The sequence below is a fragment of the Heterocephalus glaber genome, unplaced genomic scaffold (assembly GCF_053883595.1).
Source record: "Heterocephalus glaber isolate CG9 unplaced genomic scaffold, H.glaber_assembly_v1.0 deba00001429, whole genome shotgun sequence".
NCBI classification, from domain to species: Eukaryota; Metazoa; Chordata; class Mammalia; order Rodentia; family Bathyergidae; genus Heterocephalus; species Heterocephalus glaber.
Genome location: NW_028258294.1, coordinates 3,855,741 through 3,881,013, shown reverse-complemented (window position 1 = coordinate 3,881,013; position 25,273 = coordinate 3,855,741). Strand labels below are relative to the sequence as shown.

At 41.6% G+C, this 25,273-nt stretch overlaps 1 protein-coding gene across 3 annotated transcripts in view; it reads left to right on the top strand.

Annotated features, from left to right (window-relative positions):
• Me3 (malic enzyme 3) overlaps nucleotides 1-25,273 on the top strand; it is a 229,026-nt gene that overhangs the window by 161,104 nt on the left and 42,649 nt on the right. For 2 of the 3 annotated variants that reach the window (XM_004868221.4, XM_004868220.4), the window contains exons 6-7: nucleotides 5,593-5,754; nucleotides 16,443-16,546. In XM_004868221.4, coding sequence (XP_004868278.1) covers nucleotides 5,593-5,754; nucleotides 16,443-16,546 — 266 coding nt within the window. The remainder of the gene's footprint in view (nucleotides 1-5,592; nucleotides 5,755-16,442; nucleotides 16,547-25,273) is intronic. The other variant, XM_087212253.1, reaches the window with a different exon arrangement.

Genomic DNA, 25,273 nt, shown 5'->3' with positions numbered 1-25,273 from the left:
AAGGCCCTTCAAAGTCTTCCTGAGTTGGGGCAAGGGCATGGGTCTTTATACTCTTGCAGTGACCAGTCATTGGTCACAGGCTGAACCTGGAATGAGGTGTGGTGTTAAGCAAGGTGGTGCTCTTTGATGGAGAAAATTCCCCAGGTGGGCTAATAGCTGAAAGTATAGATGGAGAAATAAGTCTGTTGTATAGATAAAGAAGCTGGAAAGGTAGGTTCTTTGCAAGTAAGGAGTGGAATCAAGATTTGAACTACCAGGCATGGTAGTGCATGCTTAGAATCCTAGCACTTGGGAGGCTGAGGCAGGAGGAGCACCATGAGTTTGAGGACAGCCTGGGCTACATAGTGAGTTCAAGACCAGCCTAAACATAGTGAGACCTTGTTTCAGAAAGCCAAAAAAAAAAAAAATTTGAATGTGTATTACTTATGTTGTGGGGAGGGGAGAAGGAGAAGAGCAAAGAGCTGGGAAGAAGACAATCAGAAGAAGAACTGGAGGTTGCACACATGGCACTGTAGGCAGCCCATGACCAAGCCCCAGAGCAAGCAAGGCATCATAATTCTCTGGTCAGTCCCATCAGGGCCACCTAAGCTAAAGGCCATGCCCACTAAATCAAAAAAATACATAATTTTGAGGTACAAAGGCAAAGACATAACATGGAACACCTGGGAAAGGGAAAAAATGAAAACAAAATCTCGTAAATGGGTTAGGGAAGAAGGGCTGAAGGGAGGGGAGGAGAATGGGGAAAAAAAGAAGAGTCTAGATGTATTAAGTACAGGTACAAATTCCCTATGATGAATGTGATCATTAAAGATCTCCAAAATGTACCAATAAAATTAATTTTTAAAAGGACAAGAGAGTTATGAATTATAAAACTTCCAAAAATGTTATTATGTCATTCTATAAAGGCATTGTTTAAAACCAAAGATGCTGCCCAGGTTTTCTCTAAGCCTCTTGACAATCTACCGAACTAGTGGCCCCCACCATTAGTTTCATTGTTGTCATGTAAAATGGGATGAACATCTCTCTAAACTTCTTTTTTTATTTGGTACCGGGGATTGAACTCGGGTCCTTGTGCTTGCGCAGCAGGCGGCAAAAACCACTAAACTTCTTAATCTGTACCAGCTCTGAATTCTGTCCAGGGCAAAAGTCACTTTATGCTTTAAGTTGGATCCATACTATTGCCCAATATTTACTGAGTATGTATCACATTGCAAACACCCAGCCAAGTGCTGAAGAATTAAAGATGACACAACCTATTACTTGCTCCTAAAGAGCTTAGAATTGCTATGAAAGGCAAGGAAATGTATATAACTGTAGGTAAAGGAAGAGAGTGATAGACGCTTTGGGTAGGGAAAATGTTATAGATATTCAGGGGAGGAAGTGATAATTTCCAAAAGGGAGGCTACATGGAGGTAGCTAACTTTTGAACTGTTACTTGAAACGTGTAAAGTTGGTAGGGTTCAGACCAAGGATTGAGAAGTAAAAGAGCATGTATGTAAGAAAATATAAACCTCATACAGAATTGGAAATATTTTAGTCATGAAAGAAGATGGAGAAGATAAAAGGGAAATTCAGAGTATATTATAACTATTCTGTGGAAGTCATAAATGTCTGTAAGATGTTTGAGCTTCATTTTATGAGGATCAGGAACCATAGGATATTTGGGGACAAGAAGTTGATACATCTGGTTATGCTTTGGAAAATGAAGTGGAATGGAGAAAATCCAAGAGTAAGGAGAAGTTAGAAGACCACTGCAGTACCTCAAGTGAGAAGTGGACCAGTTCAGAAGGCAGTAGCAATGTTGTGAAGATGATGGAAACAATGCCAGAAAAATGGAGCGGGTAAAATCAGTAAAACTGAATGATTAACTAATGACAGAGAGGATGCAGATTGGATGGTTTTGAACTTGAAAGATATAAGGGAACAGAAGGAAGGACAGCAGAGTAAGAAGGTTCAAAAGGAGCAAAAAGGAAAAGAGAATTATTCTGATTAGGAACTTGTGTAGTTTGCAAGGAGTATTGAACATACAAAGGGAAATGTTCTGCAGTTACCGCAAGTTTAAGAAATGACAGCAGGAGATTTTAGGATGGATGAAAATCTTAAAGTTAGAATGCCATTAAGCCTCACATACACAGACTTTCTTAAAAGTTGCTTTTACCAAGGTCTCCTTTTGGTTTCTCTTTCATTTGTTCATTTGATAGATAATTATTATCATATGGTCTTTTTGTGTTAATTCTAAATTATAGAGATAAGAAATAATGTAACAGTCTAATATATAATCCTTGCCACAAATAATAATCATTATAATCATAAGAGTAATGACCATTTACTGATCATCTTTACCTTTAAGACATATGTTATTTTCATCTTAATATTAATATATTAATTAGTCATTATTATACCATTTTATGAAAAAATTAAAGCTCAGAAAAATTATCTATTTACCCAAGATTACATATGGCACATTATCAAGGAGTCTAGATTGAAATATTGTTTATTGGATTCCAAAGCCTTTACCATTAACCTCTAGGGTGTTTAGTGAGATAAAATGTGTATTCTAAAAAAAAAAAAATCCATTAAATAACATATAGTACATTTTCCATTGGCTCAACAAAATATCTGAGGTTGGGTAATGTATTAAAAAAATGGCTTATTTGGCTCTCGTTTTTGGAGGTTCAAGTGCACGGTGCTGGCACCAGCTCAGCTTTAGTGAGGACCCCATGACAGACAGCATGACAATGTCAGGAGCATACGCAGGAGGAAGGGATCACAGGGTGAGACAGGAAACCAGAGAGGTCACAGAGAGGTCAGTCTTGCTCTTTTATAACTCACTTTTGTGAAAACTAACTGGAATTGCATGAGAACTACTTTCATTTCTTCAGAGGACATTAGCACCGTGCACAAGTTTTGGTACCTAGTAGGTAATTAATAATATTTGTGAAAGACAGGCAGGTAACAGGAAGTGTGTGTTAGATATAACAAGTGCTAGTGGACTGGATTTGCCCTGCTGGAGAATGGGGAGAAGGGCTACAATGGAAAGAGGAATGTAGAGGCTAGGAGGGAGAGATTGTAGGAGGATTCAGAATGTATCTGGGAGGAGTGAGCCACTTTGGCCAGAGGATGCGATTGTATACAGATATCTACCAGGAGATAAATCTCAGAAGGTATCTTGGGTTCAGGTCATTAAAGAGTTAAGCATTTTGGACTGTATCCTATGAAAAGTTAGATGTCACTAAAAGTCTTTGAGCCTGGGAATGACACAATTAAAATAGGCTCTTGAGACAATAAGTCTGACATTTGTTGGCAGAAGAGATTAGAAGAAAAATGAGAGGCAAGGAGTTTGTGAAGCTGTTGCAAGAAGTCAACCTTTTGCACAGTAGGATTGAGAATAGAGGATAGAAGGAGCTGAGACATCTGCTCAGAGGATCTGGCCAGGCAGCAGGTTACCCTTGGACTTTTCCAAGCTGCACTGAAAAGCCCTATTGACATCCTAGGGTTGTAGGGATAATGCTCTGGAGTATCTGGTTTCCTCTCTTTAACCTTCTGTTATTTCCTGCCCCCTCAGCAGAGAAAAGTACTCTAAGAGAATAGGAACCAGAGTAAAAAACTTTGATCAGGAAACACAGTAGAGAAACACTGAGTTTGGGCTATTGGGAATAGCATGCTCTCACAGGGTCCAGCAGGAGAGCTGCTGAAAGGAGATCAGAGGCAGGCTATGGACAGGGTGATGCTGAAGCGGGATGGGACTTAGCCAAGAGCACAGCTGATTTGGCCATGAGGAATCGGTGGCAGAAAGAGTACTGAGCCAGGAGCCCAACACCTAGTTGGAATCCTGCATTGCCACATACACAACCTTGGTTATCTCATCTTTCCAAGATAGCTTCAGTTTCCTCAGCTGTGAAATAGGGCTAGCAATCTTCAGGCATTCTTACCTGCCCAGGCCTAGGAGGCTCAGATGAGATGTGGGCTGTGAGCACTCTCCATGCAAGTAGTGAATCTAACCCAAGGGACCATGTCATGAGTTTTATGGGTATGCTACACTCTCCCAAACCCCCTTTCCAGAAGTGGAGGAGTATTTTAAGGATCTCTACACCTATTTCTACCAAAAGGCAGACCAGCCTATGTGCACTCTTACCCCTGGAGAGACAGAGAACAGAAGTGGGCCCTTTCAGTACTAGGTTATAAACTCTTGTGGGGAAAGAATGGGTTTTAATCTCTTTATTTCCAGTGCCTTGCATTGTCTCTGCATGGATTAAATCCTAAGGTACCCACTGACAGAGTGCTTGGGGCCAACTTGTACATTCATAGCCCAGTGTTGATTCTGAGTCCTGGTCCAAAGCCAGATATCCAGTGGAAGAATGGGGGGGGAACCCTACAAACTCAGCTCTTTTAGAGATGGAGGAAGCTATTGCTGGTGAGTAGGTTGTGGTGACCTATAAACAATTCCATTGTCTCCCAGTGGGGTTCCCCTATCCTGACATTCATGGCCTTTCACTGTCTAATTCTTGCCTGATTTTCCATTCTTTTGTTTCAGGCAACCTACACCTCTTTGTTTCCCACACATATCCTACATGACCCCAACTCTGTGCTGTATCTTAACTTCCTTTTGCATTAACTGCCTTTCTCCACACCTGCATCCACACTATCTCTGCCTGCCCAAGGCCTGGCACATTCATCCCCTTATCCATGAAGGGTTTCTCTACAGAAGCAAATCTTCCATCTCAATCTCTGTTGCCCTTTGTGCTATTCTGCTGCACTTGAGCCACCTCCCAAAGTCATGATTGTTAATATATATTCCACCTCTCTTGGCCTTTTAGTTCTTTAAGGGCTGGGTCCATGCATACTTGTTGTTAGAGAAGAGCAAACTGAAGCTCCTCCCTCCAGGACCTGGCACAGTGTCTTTGGCAAAGTAGATGCTCCTTAAATGTATGTTAAATGAATGAATGAAGAATATCCATTTTAACTATATAATAATATCTATCATCAGCATCACCTTCATCAGCATCTGTGAATTTAGAGCAATGAACCTTGAACTAGTGCTATCCCTAGTCCATATTCAGCTCCCAGTGACTGCTAAATGCAAAAGAATACCAGCACAACTTAAGAATCTTCCGACCTCACATGAAATAGTGATTCTAGGAGACATCACAGAGAGATCTGGTTTTTTTGCAAATTGGATTTATCATTGGCCAGGAGCACAGCAAGAAGGCTCATTTTTAAATTTTTCCTTTTATTATGTCCTTCCCTACCTGCCCTTCCCCCAAGTCTCAGGTTGAAAATGTATGTTAGTTTCTTTGAGGCAGAGTGACTAAAGTGGTTTCCCTTCAGCTGTTTCTGCAGCCCCCACTGCAAACTTCAGAATGCAGGGCAGATGTCTTTCTGTCATTTTGACACAACAGTTTTTCACCAGCCTGCCAAAAAGGACAGCCTCTTGCAGTTGAGTGAATCCTCTAGCCTCATCCCAGACAAGCAGTTTCATCCCCTGCAAAGTCAGTGGGGGTCTGCTTGTCAGACCTGACATGCCAGGGAACTGTTATGAGCATCTCATCACTGGGTGCTGTCCCTGATTGATGGCAACCCGCTGTTTTTCAGGCCGTGGTGGTGACTGACGGGGAACGCATACTGGGCTTGGGAGACCTGGGCTGCTATGGCATGGGGATCCCAGTGGGCAAGCTGGCCTTGTACACAGCCTGTGGAGGGGTGGACCCACAGCAATGCCTCCCTGTTCTGCTGGATGTTGGCACCAACAATGAGGTAACAAGCTGTCTAGGCCGGGGGCTCTGGGGCCAGAAGAGAACAGAGGTGGATGGGTGGGGGGCATTTTGTGGTGATTGTATCTATGCAGCAGTGAGTCATTTCTTTCCTAGCATCCCCTTCACCAGGGCATCCCCTGTACACATTTGCCCTCCCCTTCCTCTCCCAACCCCCTTCCACTTCTGTGTCCCCTTGCTTCTTCCTCTATCTCCTGGAGAACCTCTGTGCCCTTGATGACCCCTGCTTGAGTTTCCCTTTATCCTTTGCTTCCATGATCCCATGCAGCTTTCATTCCCCCTTGAAGCCACCTGATCCATTGATGGAGAGAGCAGCCAATGGAGGTGAGTGCACTGTGTTTTTCATCATTTTTGAGGTGAGCTGCCTCAGGGGAAAGATTAGAACTCAGAGCACACTGAAAAGTCTGAATTAGGCAAGATTGTCCTGCAAATACAGTGAGAGAAACTAAGCCAAACTGTGGGTGAGATCCAGCAGAATTCCAGGTAGTTTAGGCATGCCTGTGATCCTCACCCCTGTGTCTCTGTATCAGAAAACATGAAAAAGTATCCAAGAATTCCTGTTTAATGACTATATTAGTCAGCTTTCTCGTTCCTGGGACCAAATACCTGATAAACACGGTGGAAGAAAGGTTTATTTTAGCTCACAGTTTCAGAGGTTTCAGTCTATAGAAGGCTGGCTCCAAGGCAGAAACTTCATGGTGGAAGGGCATAGAAGAGAAAAGCTACTCAACTCTGCATCCATTATAATTTACATAAGGACATTAAAGTTATTTCTGGGCTTTTTGCAAAGATGAACTTTGCTCTGATAACCCAGTTTTGTAGATCAGTTTTGCCTCTCTATTTCTTTAGGATAAATTTCTAGAAACAGAAACATTGACACAAATCAAACGGTCACTTTTTAGTATTTTTTTTTTTTTTTTTTGTACCAGGGATTGAACTCAGGAGCTTGCACTTGTGACACAGGTGGTGGAACCACTGAGCTAAATCCCCAACCCTAAATTTTTTGATTCACATTATCAAAAAGGTAATACTTCATTCTGCAGTGACCTCTCTCAAGGAAACTTGCCAAGACTAGGCATGGGCTTCCTCTTCCCCAGGCATTATACATCCCCATTTCAAGAGGGAGCGCTGTAGCTCCTAGTAAGGAATGTTTCACAGATAAACAAATGAGAGAGTGACAGGCAGACCTTGCTTAAGAGCTGAGAAATCATGGGGGTGGGGTGAGATGAGTAAGAGTAAGGGTACTAGGATTAGGACCCTACAGAAAAGCAGGGACCCTGGTCCCAGTCCCCCTGATGAACCAAGTGAGTCACTACACTCTAGACATGATCCTCTTCCAGAGCAATGAAGAACTAGACAAGGTTACTGAGCAACCTCCCACTTCTGAAAGTTCTTCCTCTTCACATACTTCCTCACCAGCCTAGGAGATGGGAGACTGGGTGGTGGCACAAGCCATATAGCTGCTCAGCAAGACCACTCTTCAGTTCTGCTTTGCACAATGTTCCCTGACCCAGTCAGATGTTTGAATTTCTGCCTGCCAGCTATTAAAATGGTCCTCCAGCCTCAAAGAGTGCAGCTTTGCTTATGTGGATGAATGTAGCAAACCTTATTTTCATTCTTCTCCTCATGCAGCACTTCCCACTGTGTTCCAACTGGACTTAATTAAGACCTTCACTTCTCCTAAAAGCTGGCCCTAGCCAAGAGTTGGAACACCTTCTGTCCATTGCATTGCCTGGAAATGGGTTGGTTCCCTCTAGTAGGTGCATCAGGATCCTTTGTTGTTGAAAGTCCAGCAATGGGCCACTGAAGTTTAGGGCTGACTCCAATTTGTAACAAACCCACCAGGGAAAAAATGGCTACAAATCAATAGTAATTATAGACCAGGCCCTTACACCCAGTTAAAACCTTATAATACTCAATTATACATGTTAAATCTACTTATAATGTGAGGGGAGCATCTGTCCTTACTGTCTTTTTCCAGTTGAGGAAAGTGAGGCCCAAGGAGTTTAATTTGACCCAAAAGACCTGCTGAAAATGGAAGGACTGGGATCCTAAATGGAGACTCTGCTTCTTTCCCCAGGATTACAAGCAACCTCTGCTCACATCCCTGCTTGAATTTCTGTTGTTTTATAAGTAAATATCATCTCTTGATTTTTAGAATTTTTATTAGTAACTTTAGAACATTAAAATTTTTAAAAGAAAAGGGAAATGGCATTTCTTTCACAATGACACATTTTTGGTCTTCTTCCAATACTTTTTCTGCACATATACATAGAGTATAGTTATGCCATAGTTGTGATCATAATGTGCATGTAATTTTGTTCTATTTTTTTTCAATTAAGATTATTTTGTGAACACTTTCTCTTTACTTATTTAATAAAAGTTTACTGAGTGTTTAGTAGGTGTCAGGCACTCTGCTAGGCAGGAGGAGATAAATGAGATCCAGGCCTGGGTGGAATATTCTAGTTGACAGTATTTCAACACTGACACCTAATTGGTCACTTTAATGGGTTGTGTCTTACATCTACTCAAAAGTGTCTGTCCCTCCCCTGAGGGTTTCACTCAGAACACAAGAATTCAAAGTTGCACAGTGACCAACATTAAAAACATGGTGATTTATCTCTTTTCACATGAATGTACTATGTCATCCCCCACATGATAGTTCTTTTAAAAAATGAATCAGTTTGCAAGATTTTTCTCTCTAATAGTCCAAGGATGCATCTTTCATTCAGAGCAAGCCTGAGCTATAAGAGAGGGAGGCTTGGGCTTGTAACTTTTATCTCACACATCAGTGCAGGAAGGGTGCTGTTTTGAGGAGTTTTACCGTCAGAACAACTAGGCCATCTGTGCATATGCCTCCATAAAAACCCCTGAAGCAATAAGAGTTTCCATCAGAGTCAAAGAAAACAGCCCTCCAGATTTCCTGTTGAAGGAAAACATCTGTTGTCTACAGCCCTGAAGCTGAGTCACTTTTACCTGCCAACACCAAAGAATTTGGAAAAATAAATATATCGGGCAGTGATCCAATGAAGAAGGGACATCTGATGGTTAAATTCCAAGGGAGAAAGGAAAGAGAGCTCTGTCAATTACGGTTGTGTGCAGATAAAACAAAATACATGGTAGTCACACTGTCCAAGTTAGAAGGGGCTGAAGTACTAGCTCATTCAACTCCCTCATTTCATGAGGAAAAAGAGGCTAGGGGTAGGAATGGTTTCCCCAGGATTGACTTCAAGCCCTGAATTCATACTACTACATGCAAAGCTTCTTGGCGCCTGGAGGAGCTTGGCTTTACATTGGTACCCCTGAGTTTTGAAGGTCTTCTCCAGGCTCAAGTCTTGAAGCTTTGTAAATTCACTTCACAAGGAGATGCTTTATAGGCTGGTGGAACTGATTGAAGAGGCATGTCTCCTCTGGGAGACAAATGGGGGAGCATTTTATCATCAGAGCCTGGTCACCTTGCCTTGGGGGTAAGTGGATCAGTGAGGAAGAATGGGGTCAGCAGCTACACTGGGTGTTGAAAGTTTTCTTCTAACCTTCCAAGATTATTGTCACTGTGACTAATAAATATTCTGCATTCACCATGTGGTTCCATCAGAGAGCTCACTCTCTGTGCATGTAATCAATGAAAGTGCTCTTCCTAGGGCCTTTATAGCCTACTCCTTGAGCTTCCCAAGAAGCGAGCAGTAGACATAGCTGCTACCCTGGGGCACTATGCCCATTGTATAAAACCAATGCCATAACCTCCCAGACCCATAGATGATCTCCATAGTATCTTAGTATGCAAGACAGATTTTGTTTTTACATAGCCTGTTGCTATGCAAGACAAAAAAAAATTTTTTTTGGACTAGGAAGTTTATCAGTCTTCCAGTTTAAACCTAATGCTCAGTGATATGCTCAGTGAAGAAGGTGAAATCTTTTTGTGTTGCATCACATTTTGTTTTCTCCAAAGAAAAACCTGAGAAAGGTAGACCTGGACAAACAGCCCCAGAGTTTATTTTCAACCCTCTCACTCCCATGGCAGAGGAGGGTTATGGTTTACCTGCCGTTGCCTAAAATTATAGTCACTGATGTATTTAGTTCTAAAGGAAACTTAGAAACTAACAGAGAAGAAAGATTTAGGCAGTTAGGTTTTATTTAGGTGCCAGGCACCCATCTGGGCACCAGAGCTTGGAAGTGAATAAGCTTAGTCTCCACCCTAGGAAGAACCATAATGTAGAAATCACATTTTCTTCTCTATTACTCTCACTAATGTTTTTTGATGTTGGACAGCTCATTTAGCTTTCTGGAGGCGAGGCTGGACCAAATGATTTCTATGACCTTCTTCATTCTTAATTTGGAATCTCCTAAACCCAGTCCTGGGACTCATGCAATTCATATCAATAAGTACTTTTTTTTTTTTTTTGGTACTAGGGATCGAACTTGGGACCTTGCACTTGCAAGGCAGGCAGTGGAACCACTGAGCTAAATCCCCGGCCCTCAATAAGTACTTTTTAAAGATTTACAAATCTCTAGGGAGGTGCAAATTAATACAGAGTAGATTTTTTTCCATCAAAGAACTTGCATTATATGACAGAGATAAAATTATTATCCCTTTTTAATAAAAAGAGAGAAAAAATAAAGCAGAGAGAAATCAAATATCTTGCCCAAAGTCAAAGAGATAGTTAAATAACACAGTGTGAATTCAAACTCAGGTCCCTCCAATGGCACAGCCCAGCACCCCTTCAGGCCACACAGAGGGCACTCAGAGGAAGAAACCTGTCCATTGCCAGCAGGGCCCTTTTTTCTGCAATACAGTGTCTCTTAACTTTAAGATTCCTTCTGTCTCAACTGATCGGATTAGCAGATCTAGCAAATAAAAATATAGAACACCAGTTAAATTTAAATCTTAGATAAACAATCATATTTAACACAAATATGTTCCATGCAACATTTGGGACATACTTAAATTAAAATTATTTATTTAATGCCTATCTGAAATTCAGATTTAACTGAATATCCTGTATTTTATCTGGCAATACTATAGGCTGAAAACTTCCCTCTCACATGCTCATATGACAAAGTCAGAACAGAGGAGAGCTACAAGGACAGGGCCCAGGCTAGTAAACACCTCACAGAAGTCATTCTTGTGCCCAGATCAGTTGGTGAGATACAGGGCAGAATGTGCATGTTTTGTCCCAACATTGTGTCAAGTCATTGGTGGCAGCTATTTTAGAGAAGGCATTTTCACTCTAGCCAGAATAGATCCTGCAGGCTGGAGATGTGGACATGAACTTTCTTCTGGTTCCATTCTGGTTTTCCCTGCTCTCCAGCCTGGTCTGCAAAATGAGAGCCTGGCCACCTCAGCTGAACTCTTCTGGGAGGACCAGGCAGAGGGCAAGAAGCTGCTGCTTAGGACTCTGGTTGCCACAACACCGAGTGACAGAAGGAGAGACTGTTGTCATGAGACCCAGCTGAAGCTAGATTTAACCTCAGCTTAGCCACTGGCTCTTGAGTTTGGGCAGATTGCTTAGATCCTTGAATTCCAATTTTCTCATGTGTAAAACAGAAAAGAGAAGAGATCAGACTACTAGAAGAATCAAATGAGTAAATTACTTGAAAGCTCTACACCAGCGCAAGCCTTTTTGTGTAATTTCATACAGAATTTTTTTCCAATTTTTGTGGTTATTTTTGAAGTATTTGAGCAATAGAATATTATAGCCTAAAAATAAAATATAAACACTTTTCAGAGTCATTGTAATAGCTCAACAATATCCATTATAGTTGACCTTCAGTCTTTACTGAAATATACTGAGAAATCTTTGGAAAATCCAGAAATTTTTCAGTATCACTTGAGAATTTGGCTCATCCCAGGAGCTGCATATTTATACTACATTCCCTGTGACACTAAGAGTCAGAAGCACCAAGATTCAAATCTGTGACTCAGTAACATTAAAGGTGTAACTCAAGTTAAAAGGGAGCTATTGTCTACAATGATGTCAACGCACTGCGGCTCTAGAACAGTGGCTGAAGCACCATCCCTGTAGTTACGCATTTTTCTTTTTTCACTTTAGAAATCTCATACACATTTGTCCATCTGGCTACATAGTTTTAAACACCCCTCATTTTTATGACTGCTCAACTGTCCATTCAGCTGTTCTACCACTGTTTATCATTCCCCTACCTGGATGTTTGCTATCTCTAAGTAGATTTTAAATAATCATTTGCAAGTGGAATATAGGGAGGTAGACACCAGATTTGTCTCACCTTCATCCTTTATTTCCCCAATAGACACACACACACACACACACACACACACACACACACACACCTACCAAGGAAGAACTACCAAGGAAACTAATAGTTTCAAGGATCAATTCAAGAGATGTGGAAAGTGAGGAAGGAGGTTAGGACCCACTTCCTTTCTAGACCTGTGATATCTTAAACAAAGTGCTAAACCAACTTTAGACAGATTATGTGAATCCAGGACAGAGGGCAAGAAGTTGGAAAGACTGATATTTCCCGCTCTTTTCTGGCCACTGCACCTTTCCCCTGCCACCTCCTACAGTGATGTCTAAGCAGTATATCTCTAGAACAACGGCTTAAAAAATTGTAAGTCCATTCTTGTGGATGTACAAAACAGCCACTAAAGCAACATTATTGACTGTTAAAACCATGGATGCTGAATTTGAATCTTGCCTCTTGCTTTTATTAGCCCAAGGTCTTGGGCAGGTTGCATAATCTCTCTGTGCCTTGTCGCTTCATTTGCAACACTGGGGCAAATAATGATACCTGCCTCTCAGGTTCTCCAAGAAACAAATGTGAGAGACTCACGGGGGAAACACCATGAGGAATAAAGGGGAGAGGCCAGGAGTAACTGGAGGTGTACAAGGCCTTTAGACTACAAAACAGGTCAGACTCCTGTGAAATGAGAAAAGAAAGGACCAAGAGTGAATGAGAAGAGCTCTGACTGCAGAGCAGCCTGAGGAATCTCACTCAGGCTAGTGGAAAGTCCCGAAGCAAAGACTGCCTATAGAGTCTCAATTGGGCAGGAATGGACCACCCCAGGCCCCTCTATCTCCAGTCATAAAGCAGCCTGTAGAGAGCATGTCCTCCAACTACTCTCTCTTCTGCAAGTTCTCTTAAGGGAGTTCTGAGTTATACTCTTCCATGGCCATCATGACCTGGGAGTTAATTAAAGCACTCAGGACAGTATGTGGCACATGGGAAGCACTAGGAAAGTTAGATCTGCTGCCACTGTCTTATAGCCTGTGTTATAATTTACAAAGCTCTTTCATATAATTTCACTCAATCATCACCACCACCCGCTCCAGCTGGTATCTTATCCCCATTTGACATATGAGAAGAAGGCTCTGAGCTGTCATCACCCATAATCACACGGCTTGCTAGTGGCAAAGATGAGACTTAACTCGAAGCCCCTTGAGGTTAGGCCCATGTTGTCCTTATCTTTCTATCCTGCAGTAGCAGCTCAGATGGAGATAAAGATAAACACAGAACCTTGTTCTCAAGGAGCTCATACATTTGATAACCTACACATAAAAGTAGATAAATCCTCCTAACATCTGGAATTACTTCCTATTTCACAAACACACCATGTTCTTTTCCTCCTTTTGCTTTCAGCCCCCATCTGTTCTTTGTGCTATCTCCCCAGCCAGCAGGGCTCAGACCACCTGTTGAAATGTGCTCATCTTTTAATATAGGCATATCCAACCTGCAGACCCAGGGCCACATGTATCCCTGGAGAACTCGTGATGTGGCCCCACAAGATAGTAAACTTTTAACATTATTATGTGATTTTTAGTGATGTTTCATGACTTGATTGTGGAAATATAGGCTGCATAGGCTACAACAGAACCCTAAGAAGGGGAAGGAACAGTGCTGTCCCATTGAAATCCACATGTAACAGACATGACATGCACCCGTAGGACTTGACATGCTAAATCCAACAATTACCAATAATAGTATTTCTACATACCTACACATGTATGTACCTCTGAAAACAGGTCTTACTGTTATTAAGCTGACATGTAAGTTTTCTTATTTAATTATTAAACTTGTGCCACTTTGTAAAATAATTTAATAGGTTAAAATAGTTTTTAGCAGCTATGGTATAGGAAGAACAAAAAACATATCAAATAGGTGTTTGCTCATGATCTTGTTATGTACATACATAACATTATTAATACTAGAGAAATAAATATGCCTATATATTCATATTTAGAATGTATAGAGTTACAATCATTCAACTCAAAGAAAAACTTGATCATGTCTATTTACTAAACTTTTATAAGAACTGTCTTCGCAGAGAAAAATAGCCCTTATTTCACTAGCACGTGTCATTCATGTCATCACTTTTAGGTAGTATACATATTCCTGAACAACTATTTCTAAGAATGAATCACAAAAAGAATACAATTAGATCAAAAGTTTCTGATGCACACCCTAAGAACTCACTAAGAATTGTAAGTACTTCTTCCATCAAGCAAGACATTTATTGCTCAGTTTCACAAGGTCAAATATCCCACTAGTTTTATGTTTATGTTGCCCTTTATGTTTTAATAAAAATATTTATATTAACTGTGTTATGTATTTTAGTTATGGCCCAAGACAATTTCTCTTCATTCAAGGAGGCCCAGGCAAGTCAAAAACTGTCTGAGCATTTTCTCCATGACACAGTCCCCACCTAACCCAAGGGACTACTTCACTCCTTCTGGGCTTCCATGTGCCACGCATTTTCCCAAGCATAATCCCCTTGCCCTGCAGTTGAGATAGTTTACTCACATGCAGCCTGCAATAGACTATGAGCACCCTGAAGGCAACAACCTCGCTTACTCACCTACAAATACCCGACTGGGTCCCATGTGTAGTAAATGATTAATAAATGTGTCATCTCTATTTTATGACTTGCAAATATTTTAACACAGTGAATCTGTTTTTTACTTTTTATCTTGAAATAATGTGGATTTGCGTGGAGTTGTCAGAAATAATATAGAGAGATCCTATTTTAGCCTTTATCCAGTGTCACCCAATGGTAGCATCTTACAGAACTTTAGTACAATATCACCACCAGGAAATTGGCCTTGATACAATCAACAGGCTTATTTAGATTTCACCAGTTTTGCATGGGTTTGTGTTTGTGTGGGTGTGTATTTATTTCGTTTCATGCAATTTTATGATATGTGTACCATCCTGTACCTTAGATTCCTGTACCATCACAGCAGTCAAGATACAGAACAATTTTATCATAGGGATATTTCATGCTCCCCTTTTATAACCATATCCACATTCCTCCCTTTTCTCTCTAACTCATGTAGTTACTGACCTGTTCTCCATCCGTATAATTCTGTCATCTCAATAATGTTATATACTGTAGGTGAGAACATGTAGTGTGTAGCCTTTGGGAATTGGCTTTCTTTCACACAACATGATTGTCTTAAGATTTGTCTGGGTTGGGCTGGGGATTTAGCTCAGTGGTTTCGCCACCTGCTGTGTAAGCACAAGGACCCTAGTTTGATCCCTGGTACCAAAAAAAAAAAGATTTGTCTGGGTTACTGCACATGTCAACAGTTTGTTTCTTTTTACAGATGATGAGTAGCAGTCCATAGCATATATTAATTCATAGTATGGATTAGCCAGTTTGTCTAACTATTCACTTGTTAAAGTACATTTGCATTTTTCCCAATTTTTTTTTTTGGCTCTTACAAATAAAGCTTCTTTGAACATTCAAAGAAAGAAGGAAGGAAGGAGAAGAAAGAAAGAAAGAAAGAAAGAAAGAAAGAAAGAAAGAAAGAAAGAAAGAAAGAAAGAAAAAAAGAGAGAGAGAAAGAAAGAGAGAGAGAGGAAAGAAAGCCTGATTCATAGGAAAATACGTGAGGTAGAAAGTCCAATGAGAAAGGTCACTGACACAACAACATAAGACTGCTATAATGGACAGAGGCAGGGTAGAGAGTCACCTGCTACAGGCCAGGGAGTAAGATGAGCATCTTTCTTAAGCTGAAATTTCCAGTTGTATCATTTTGTCTTTGTATCCTCTAGGACCTAGCATAGTGTGAGACATGTGGTAGGTAAGATTACTTTGAATGAATGATCTAAGTTGAGTCCATATCAGGGGCTTTGAGTAAGACCCAATACCGCAATCTAGATGTTGCCTGAAGTCAGCTTACAGTGGTTTTTAATCAGGATCAGTTTTGCCCACAAGAACTTTGGCAGTATCTGAAGACATGTTTCATTGTCACAGATGCTGCTGGCTTCTAATGGCTAGAGGGTAGATATGCTGCAAAATATCCAATAATGTGCAGTTCAGTTCTCACATCCAAGCCAAAAACATCAGTAGTGCCACTGGTGAGAACCCCTGAAATAAACCCAGAGCCTGCAGTCAGAGGTTGGAAGACTATGTGTGAGAAAGGATTACCTGGGACAAAACTCCATTCATTCCTAAAGTGGGGACCACATAGGAGTTCACCTTTAGTCAGTGGCTTGGCCTGCATGGCTTTCCAGAGATGACCCTTATGGGAGTAGGGGACCCAGCCAGCTTCCTACTTGCTCTTCCCCTCTGACCCCCTGGTTCTTTCCATTAAACCTAGACACCTGTTTAAAAATAATAATAATAATAATAATAATAATAAATCAGGAACAATGGGAGCAGGCTCAGTAAATGAGTGCTGTCTGTTCCAGGAGCTGCTCAGAGACCCTCTGTACATTGGCCTGAAACACCAGCGTGTGCGTGGGAAGGAGTACGATGACTTACTGGACGAGTTCATGCAGGCCGTGACAGATAAGTACGTGAGCCAAGCTGTCCCTTTCACAAGAGTACATACTCTTAGGAGATACCATGACTGAAGTCAACATTATTTTTGGCAAAATCACAGACAAGAGGCAGTGGATACGTGCTTTGTTGGGTGGTCTGAAAATTCCAACTTGACCCCACGTCCTTGGAAGACTAGAGGTGAATGGGGTCATTCTCTGGGAGAATCTTTGGGAGCAGAGAGGGGAGGGAAGAGAAGAGGATTGATGGCTGCAGGCTCTGTGAACAGGAGGCACTCAAGTATCTGCTGTTCCAGGAAGAAAACCCTCAGCCTAAGCAGTTCAGTGTTCTCAGTGTGAATAAGGATGTTGCCAGTGGTGGAGGAAGATGTTGTCCTAAAGAAATGGTTTTGGAAGACAGCTTGCCACATTGGTCATCATTTTCCATCCAGATGTGAGGACAAGGCAGTGTTAATGAGCCACTGTAGCAGACCACATGGGCTCTGGACCTACTAGATTTACGAGGTTTCATCTCTGCACTGTGGTGCAGGATTTTGGCAGCTCCACCCCTCTTGCCTGCCCCATCTGTCTATCTTGGCCTCCCTCTCCCCTGCTGTGGCTGGTATGCTGTTGGGGCGGGTTTCTGGTAACAGCCCACCCCCAAACTGTGCAAGCCGCAGTTTCAGCAGCTCAGCAGGTCTTGGAGAATAAGCAGGTCCCCTTCTCACTTAAATAGAGAGAAAAATAATATTGTTGTCTTGAGGGTTGAGAACGATCCTGTAAGTTCTTGAGAAAGCTAGAGGAGTAATAATCTAGTACACATGTGGAGAACTTAGCTTCAGAGCACAAAAAACAAACACAGGGAGAGAGGAAAGACAGAATATTGGGCACAAAAGCAGCAAGTGGTGGAAGAAGCATGTGTAAGTCCCATTTAGTTGAAAATAGGGTAATCAGGTAAGAGTAGGACAGAGAATGAAGCAGCAGAGGTTTACGGATAGAGGAGGTGTGACCTAGTTATCTAGAAAGTAAGAGAATACCAGATCTAGGAACCAAGGCGTGGTCATTGGGAAGCTCTATGGATCTGCCTGAGGTTACTGGCCATGAACTCAACTTGGGTCAGTGCTATGATTTGAATGTGTCCGCAGAAAAGCATGTATTGGAAACTTAATGCCTAATGCAATAGTGTGATGTTGGGATGTGCAGCCTATTGGTAGCTGTGTAAGTCATGAAGGCTCCACTCTGGTGGCTGGGTTAATGCCAACTATAAAGGTACTTAAGGCCATGAGTTCAACCTCTTGCTCGCTGGAGTTCTGTTTTTTCACCTTCAACCATGATGAAGCAAGAAGGCCTTCACCAGATGCTGGCACCTAGCTGAACTGTGAGAAGTAAATTTATTTTATCAATTACTGTGATGTTCTATCACAGCAACACCAAACAAACTAAGTCAGGCAGTTAAGCTGTTCCTGTGTTTCTTTAGCCAAGTTCAACTGTCGAGGTATGAGGCAGGAAGAGACAGAGCAGGATGTTATCAGGGTTGGAATTTTGCCAGGAAAAGACACAGGGAAAGAGAAAGGAGTTGATGATGTATTCAAGGGAGTAGTTCCAATAATGTGTCACAAGCAAAGTAAGAAGAAACATGAGGACAAGGAGGAGAGGAGGTGTAAGGGACAGTGGGAAAGGTGGTAGGTGGACTGTTAGTCCAGCTGAGATCTGAGAATTGTTGAATGGGGTACTCATTCCATAAATGAGTGTAAAGAAGAGAGATGGTAATCGGAAAGTTAGGTGTGTGCAGGTGGGATTATGGAAGAAGTGCTGCCATTGAGCGGTGGCTGCCAAAGAAGCTAATTCAAGACTCAGCTGCATTAATAGAGGCATAGCATTTAGAAGAAGGGAAGTGGATACCCACTTCATTCTTCCTCTTTCAGTCCATCCTGAATACCACATTCAGGACTACACAAGACATGTTGAGGGTTGTGAATTATCTAAAGCAAATCTGTATAACAATAATCATGATAGCAAAGGGAATAAAAGGCTTAACTTGGTGGAGAGACTCAGAAACTGCTCTGTATCCTGAAAGAAGCATCACTTCTAGACATCTGAAAGCAGCTCTTCCAGGAGGGAAATGGACTTGTTTCTATATATCTAGTGAACAAGAACAAATTGACGGACTATAAAGAGAGACCACTTTAAAAGCAAAATAAATCAGAGCTTTCCCCCAATGCAGTGGACTCTGTAGGAATAAATTCCTTGTCATGGAAAGAATTCCAGGATAGGGTGTATGGCTGATTGGTGGTGCTATTATGAGTGAATTCAAGCATCAGGCACTCTTTAATATGCCCCCTCCTTATTCCATTCTGACCTCTTAAGAACCCTGTAAAACAATGGGATAAGTATTATTAATCCCATTTTTATGGAAGCGGAAACTGAGGCCCTGATAGGCCAAGGTACCTGCCTGAGGTCACGTAGTGCCTGGCAGGACCATGCACTAAACCTCAGTCTGCTAACTCCAGTCTTGGATGTTTCCTATAATACTAGGTTACCTGAGAGAAGGCAATTAAATTGGCTTTTCGAGCCCATTTTAGCTCCCTGTGTTCAGGACTCATGGCTTATCTAAAGAGTCAGTACTCATTCAGTGATTCCCTGAAGAGAAGTTTTGCTATTCATGTGAGAAGGTTAAATAAACTGGGATGTAAGAGTCTCTTCAAAGGATCATCAAAATCAGTTCACAGTTTTACAGGAGCACACAGGCACACAGAGTGACCCCTAGGGGAGGGGCATGACGGGAATGTGTCCTTAAGCAGAAAAGATGATGGATGGATGGCCAGTTGTTTTTACTTCCTAATAAGCTAAAGCAGATGTTTCTGTGGATACTGTAAGTGGGGAATGAGCTGGTCTCCCCAGGCACTTTTGGGAATATACTCAAAATCACCCCAAGATTGAATGGGTGTCCTGGGAGTGAGTCAGAAGCCCTGAAGCCAAACTCAATGTATTTTAAGAAAGAACCTTGGGAAACATTGTCTCCTGCTTCAACATCCCGTTTCTGTCCAAACATCCTGTCAATAAAAAGCTCTACCTCCTTACCCTTCCCACTAATCAGCATGTGCCTTAAAATGTTTTTGACCTGAAGAAAAAAAATCTCACTATGGCTCAGTTCCTACTCTGGAGCTTGGCCACTGAGGAGGATCCACCGAGGCAGGAAGGATCTTCATTTGTTTTCAAAACACAACAGAAAGCTGGGAGAGGCCTCCTGAAAGCTGACACAAAGACCGATGCTCTGTGGCAAATAATAGTCATTCTGCCCTTGCTGCTCTTCCCCATTCCTCCAGTGGGACCCAGATCCCTGCATCTGACCGCCACATCTTGGTGTGACAATTTTCCCTAATGGTTTCCACTTACATTTTTCATTTCCACTACTTATAGCACAAGGGATAGGAATTGTCTATTTTAAGTTATGCCTGGAGTCCTACCTTTGTCTGATAATTGGTCTATCCTTATGTTTGGAGGGTGCTCACAGGTTTTTATTAAAATCACAAATAAATATCTCTGCCATGCCCTAAACAGGGAACAAAAGAATTGGTACTTGGGAGGCCTTAATACAAAGCAGAGCACCAAAGTAAAGCCAGAAACAAGGAGATGGGATTTCAAAACCATTCCCTGTCCCTTGGTCTGTGGTATTAAGGTACATACCTCCACTTCTGTTGCTGGGTAACAAACCACTACCAATCTTTGTGGCCTAATATGTTACTTGCTCTTGATTCTTGTAAAGTGAGCTGGCTCATCTGGGTATCTTCTGGTCATGCCAATGATCATGAATAGTGGTGCTTTCAGCTGGCAGCTAATCTGGGAGCAGGCTCAGTTGAGACCCTGGAAATGCTGGGCTTCCCTCTCTCTCTCTCTGTAGAGTCTCAGAGTCTCTCTTTCTACCCACCTTCTCTTTCTCCCTCCCTCCCTTCCTCCCTCCTCCCTCTCTCTCCCCTCCCCATGCCCTCTTCAATTGACTCTTCTCTTAACAAGGCAGCAGAACTTTTTACATGGCTCTCCAGGAACCTGCTATGCCTTCTTAAAGATGAACCTGAATCTGGTACAGTATAACTTCCACAAGACTACACTAGTTAAAGGAAACCTCAGGCCCATACTGCATTTCTGAGAGGAAAGAGGTAACACAAGGATACAAATACCAGGAGCCATGGTTCACTGGGAGCCCAGTGTAACCTACTACCACAGCCCATCAAGACTGAGAGGGAAAAGGAATGGGGAAGTCATCATTGTAAGAAGATGTACTCTGGAAATACCAGAAGCACAGTGAAAAGAATGGTGAAAAGAGTGTGCCGGGAAATATAATATATAAAATCAATGGGGATTTTTACCCAATACGTGCTATATGCCAGATACTGAGCCAGGCATGGCAAGAAATTCCCAGAGAAATAAGCAATCCTACTCTCAAACAGCTTTGCAGTCAAAGACATTTCTAATATATCTACTGGAGTTTCAACAACTTGATCTTTTATGTTTCTTTAGCCTCTAAATGTCTCTATAACTCTAGAGCTCACAAAGAGTTCTATAGTGAAAATATAAAATTGGGAGTTTCCATACCATAAATGATATTTAAAGTACAGAGAATGATTGGGTTCACATAGGAGAAGATGATAGAGAATATGACTCATCACTTTTCTCTAAACTATACCCTATAGATAATTGCAAGTCCAAGGGCTCAATGAAATTTAGCATTAGACTAGGTTATTATTGTCAGAAATGGCAAGGAAGGTACATGGTTTCATTCCTTGTTCCAGCTTTGATTGCTTAGAATCCTAAGGCCTCTGTGGGTTTAACAGGGAAAAGTGTCATGGCTAATAGCAATGTCTGTTCTGAGTGGGGAATAAAGTGTGGGGCACATGCTGTGCCTTATCCATCTTGGATCTGTGAGGAACCTTGTGGCCCAAGCATCTGTGATTCCACAAGCATTCACACTGGCTGTCCTACAACTCTTATAGCTCAACGCAACTCAGAGGCTAAGAGAGCCTCTGCGTTTTTCTTTTCCAGGTGTTCAGGGCATTTCTTCCCCAGGTGCTTAGGATATTTCAAGAGCTAAACCAAGATTCTCACTTTATCTACATGAAACTGCAACTGCTGCTTCTTTGCTATAAAAACATGCAGAATTATGTTCCCCAAGTTCACACCACCCCCTACTATCCACTGTGGAATAGAATAATGAATCCAAGCATCCACGTACCGACCTGCAGTTCTCAAATATGGCTTTATTTCTAAATCACCAAGAGAGGCTAAAAATAGTACCCAGGCTCCTGAGCCATCACAGGTTAAACCCTGGGTATCTATAATTTTGAAGCTTTCTTATTTATCCTGATGAAACCGTGAAGACTGAAGTTGGAGAAACTCTGAGAGACCACATCCCCTGAAGAAGGATATTTTGAGAAGCCTCAGCTCCTCTCATTTTCAGAGTCTGGCTGGAGCTGAGGTGAGGGTTTAAAGGCCAACCCACAGAAAGTTGCCACCAGTTTTACCAGCGGGGACCTACCTGAGGTAGGGCCTATCACGTCCTCTGGGTTCATGCTCTCTGCTGCCATGTTCACGGCGGCCATTTTGACAGTACACTTGCCACTTGAATTGCTTCCTTCTACTCCGGGAACCTTTCTGTCAGGGCTGCGCCCATTGGTTCTGTGGGAATTCCCTTTTTCCAGAGGAGCTTGTGCTGCTTTTATGTCTTGCCTCACTGCATTTCCTATGTGAAGAGAGCATTCCCATATCTGAAGATATGTTGTGGGCTAGAATCAACTCTGTCTTTACCCACAAGCAGATCTACCCTTAGGCCTAATTCTTTAGCCTCAGCCTTGACTTCATGGCAGCTAATAATCTTGGAAAGGGGAGATGGTAAATGCTTAAGTTAGGTAAAGACAGTAAATGTAAGTAAGTAAAAACAGTAAAGGCAGTAATGACTGCCTGATTTGTAGAATTTCTTCTAAAAAATTTCCTGTAGAAATACCAAAAATCACATCATGCATCTAACACATGTCTACTTTTTGGAATTTGTCTTTTCAAACTGGAAAGGATAGACATGTAGCATGACAGGTATATTTTTCTGGTAAAGGGACAGGAACCATAGGTACTGCACCTAGAATTCTGGGAATTGAGCTTTATTTTCATCACTAAGAAGAGGAAACTTTACAGAATCTCTGGGAAACTAGGAGCGACACAAACAAATATATCTAATCATTCATTGCCAAGGTTTTTGAATAATGACTGCATACTTCACACTCTACTGGGCACTCTAATAAGATTCAAAAGAAAAAGAAAAGGCATGGGGTATTCCCTAAAGGACTTTACAGTCCTTGAGTAGACAAAATTTTTGAATAGAAAATAATTACTCTTTGGACTTGATCTTCAGTTTGATGGATATTCAAAAAATAAGGAGCAATCAGTGATGACAGGGAAGAGAAAAACATTGTATAAACTTGGTGCCAAGTTTGACTAAGCAGTAAGAGAAAGAATGGTGTTCCATATAGAGGACACATCATGAGAAAAGCTAGAACACAGAAGTACATAGGCAACGAGTACACAGAAAACTAGAACAGGACTAGAGGAGAACATTTATTGGCTAAAAATAAGGCTAAGTATAAATTGAACCAGCTAACATATATTATTCAAATTTCTCCAGAGAAAAAGAACGAATTGGGGTGGGGAGGGACTTTGTTAGGGAATTGGTTCAAGGGATCATGGAGGCTAAATCCCCTTATAGGCCATCTGTTAACCAGAAAATGAGAAAAGCCCATGATGGAGCTCAGTCCAAATCCATAGGCTGAGAACCATGGGAGCTACTTGTGTAGTCCTTAGTCTGAGGCCAAAGGCCTGAGAACTCAGGGCTGGGTGGGGGAGGGAAGAAATGCCACTAATACAAGTCCTGGAGTCAGAAGTCAAGACAACCTAATGTACTGAGGTTCCAAGACGGAGAAAATTGGTATCCCAGCTCCACAAAAAATTAAAAATTTATCATCTTCTACCTCAGCCAATAGTATGGTGCCTACCCACATTGGATGAAAACAGATCTTTGTTTTTAAGTCTACTAGTTCAAAAACCAGTCTCTTTTGGAAACACCCTCACAGGCACACCCAGAAATAATGCTTTACCAACTACCTGGGCATCCTTTCTAAACACAAGTTGACATTTAAAATTAACCGTTGCACTATGATAGGCATTAAAACCAGGCAGAAGGTCTTAATTATTGGAGCTCAAAGTGGAAAGGGCTTCAGTCATCTAATATAGCACTTTTAAACCAAGCCTCCCAGAGCCCAGGACTCTACAGGTGTATATCAGGGATGTGGGACAAATGAAATGTATTCCACCAACTATAAAAGATTTAAACTACTTAAAGAAATACTTCCTTGTTTTTTATTTTTGTGGTTTTTTGAGACAAGGTCTCACCACATAGTTCAGACTGGCCTTGAACTCACTATGTAGCTCAGTCTGGCCTCGAAATCGAGGCGATCCTCCTGCCTCAGCCTCCCAAGTGCTGGGATTACAGGCATGTGCCACCATGCCCGGCTACTTCCTTGGTTCTTATTGCCTTCTGTATCAGGTATTTGCTTAATACTTCATTTTTAAAAAAACTTTCTGCTAAAAATATTTGAAAACTACAGATTCATGCCATGGTAGGTTCCTGAACCACAAAAGTATTATATTGAAATTGACAGAATATATGAAGAGATTAGAGACAGAACACATAGCAAATCCCTAATTCAAATTCTGTCCCACCTGGTCAGAATCCTGTGAGCTGCATATTATTTCATTATATTTGTTTTATAATTTCATAATTATTCACACACTGAATTTAGGACACCTTTTCTATAATGATTTATTGAGGGGTTTTAAGCTTTTTTAAGCTTTAATCTTTCACAGTCAGTGGAAACTCAGCAAAGATGTGCCTGAACTTTTTTAGAAGGGCTCAAGTATTGACATTGTCTGGCTTTTACAGATCATCCCTCACTCAAGTCCTCTGACTGTAGCATCTCTAAAAATTGGCATCTCCTGGGGAACATGGCATTACTTACAGTGAGTTTAAAGGAACTGGTGGGGACAAGGTTGTTTGACTGGCTACTTGGTGGGTGAGTAGATCAAAAGCCTTTGCCAGGCTTGCTATGGGTTAGAATGGACTAAGGGCTATGAATCCGACCACATCTGAGGAAGCTCAGAAGAAGGAACTCTGGAGTTATTCTGCCCTTTGAAGAAGCAAGACAGTTTTCTAGTCTAGTCTGACATGGCTAATTGTTGACAATACAGCTTCTACATATTCCCATCATAATAGAAGCCAGATGTTGCATGGTGACAGACTTCCAAGCCCTCAAAGAATCTGTCCTAGGTCACAAAAAGGTCTGGAAGACTATATCATAGTTCAAACTGGCACCAGTTATCTAGGACCTATTCACTTTCTTCATTGCCAAGAAGACTGAATAATTGAGAGGGTTTTCAGTTCACCAGTTAAAAATCTGGCCTCAGGATTGGGCCAAAATGTGCTGTATGAAACTCAGTGGCCAGGGAAATGGACTCAATGACACCAGCTGGCTTGGTCCATTTTATTTTCTGTTAGCAGCCTGATTTTTATTGCCTGGTTTCAAGAATGGGAACAAAATCATGCCAGACACTTTCAGATTATAGCAGAGAACAGGAAATAAAATGGTGTTTTGTGTATGTGAGAAATGGGAGAAGTAGGGGTTCTGATTTCCCTCAGTGGAGTAGCAATAATAATAATAATA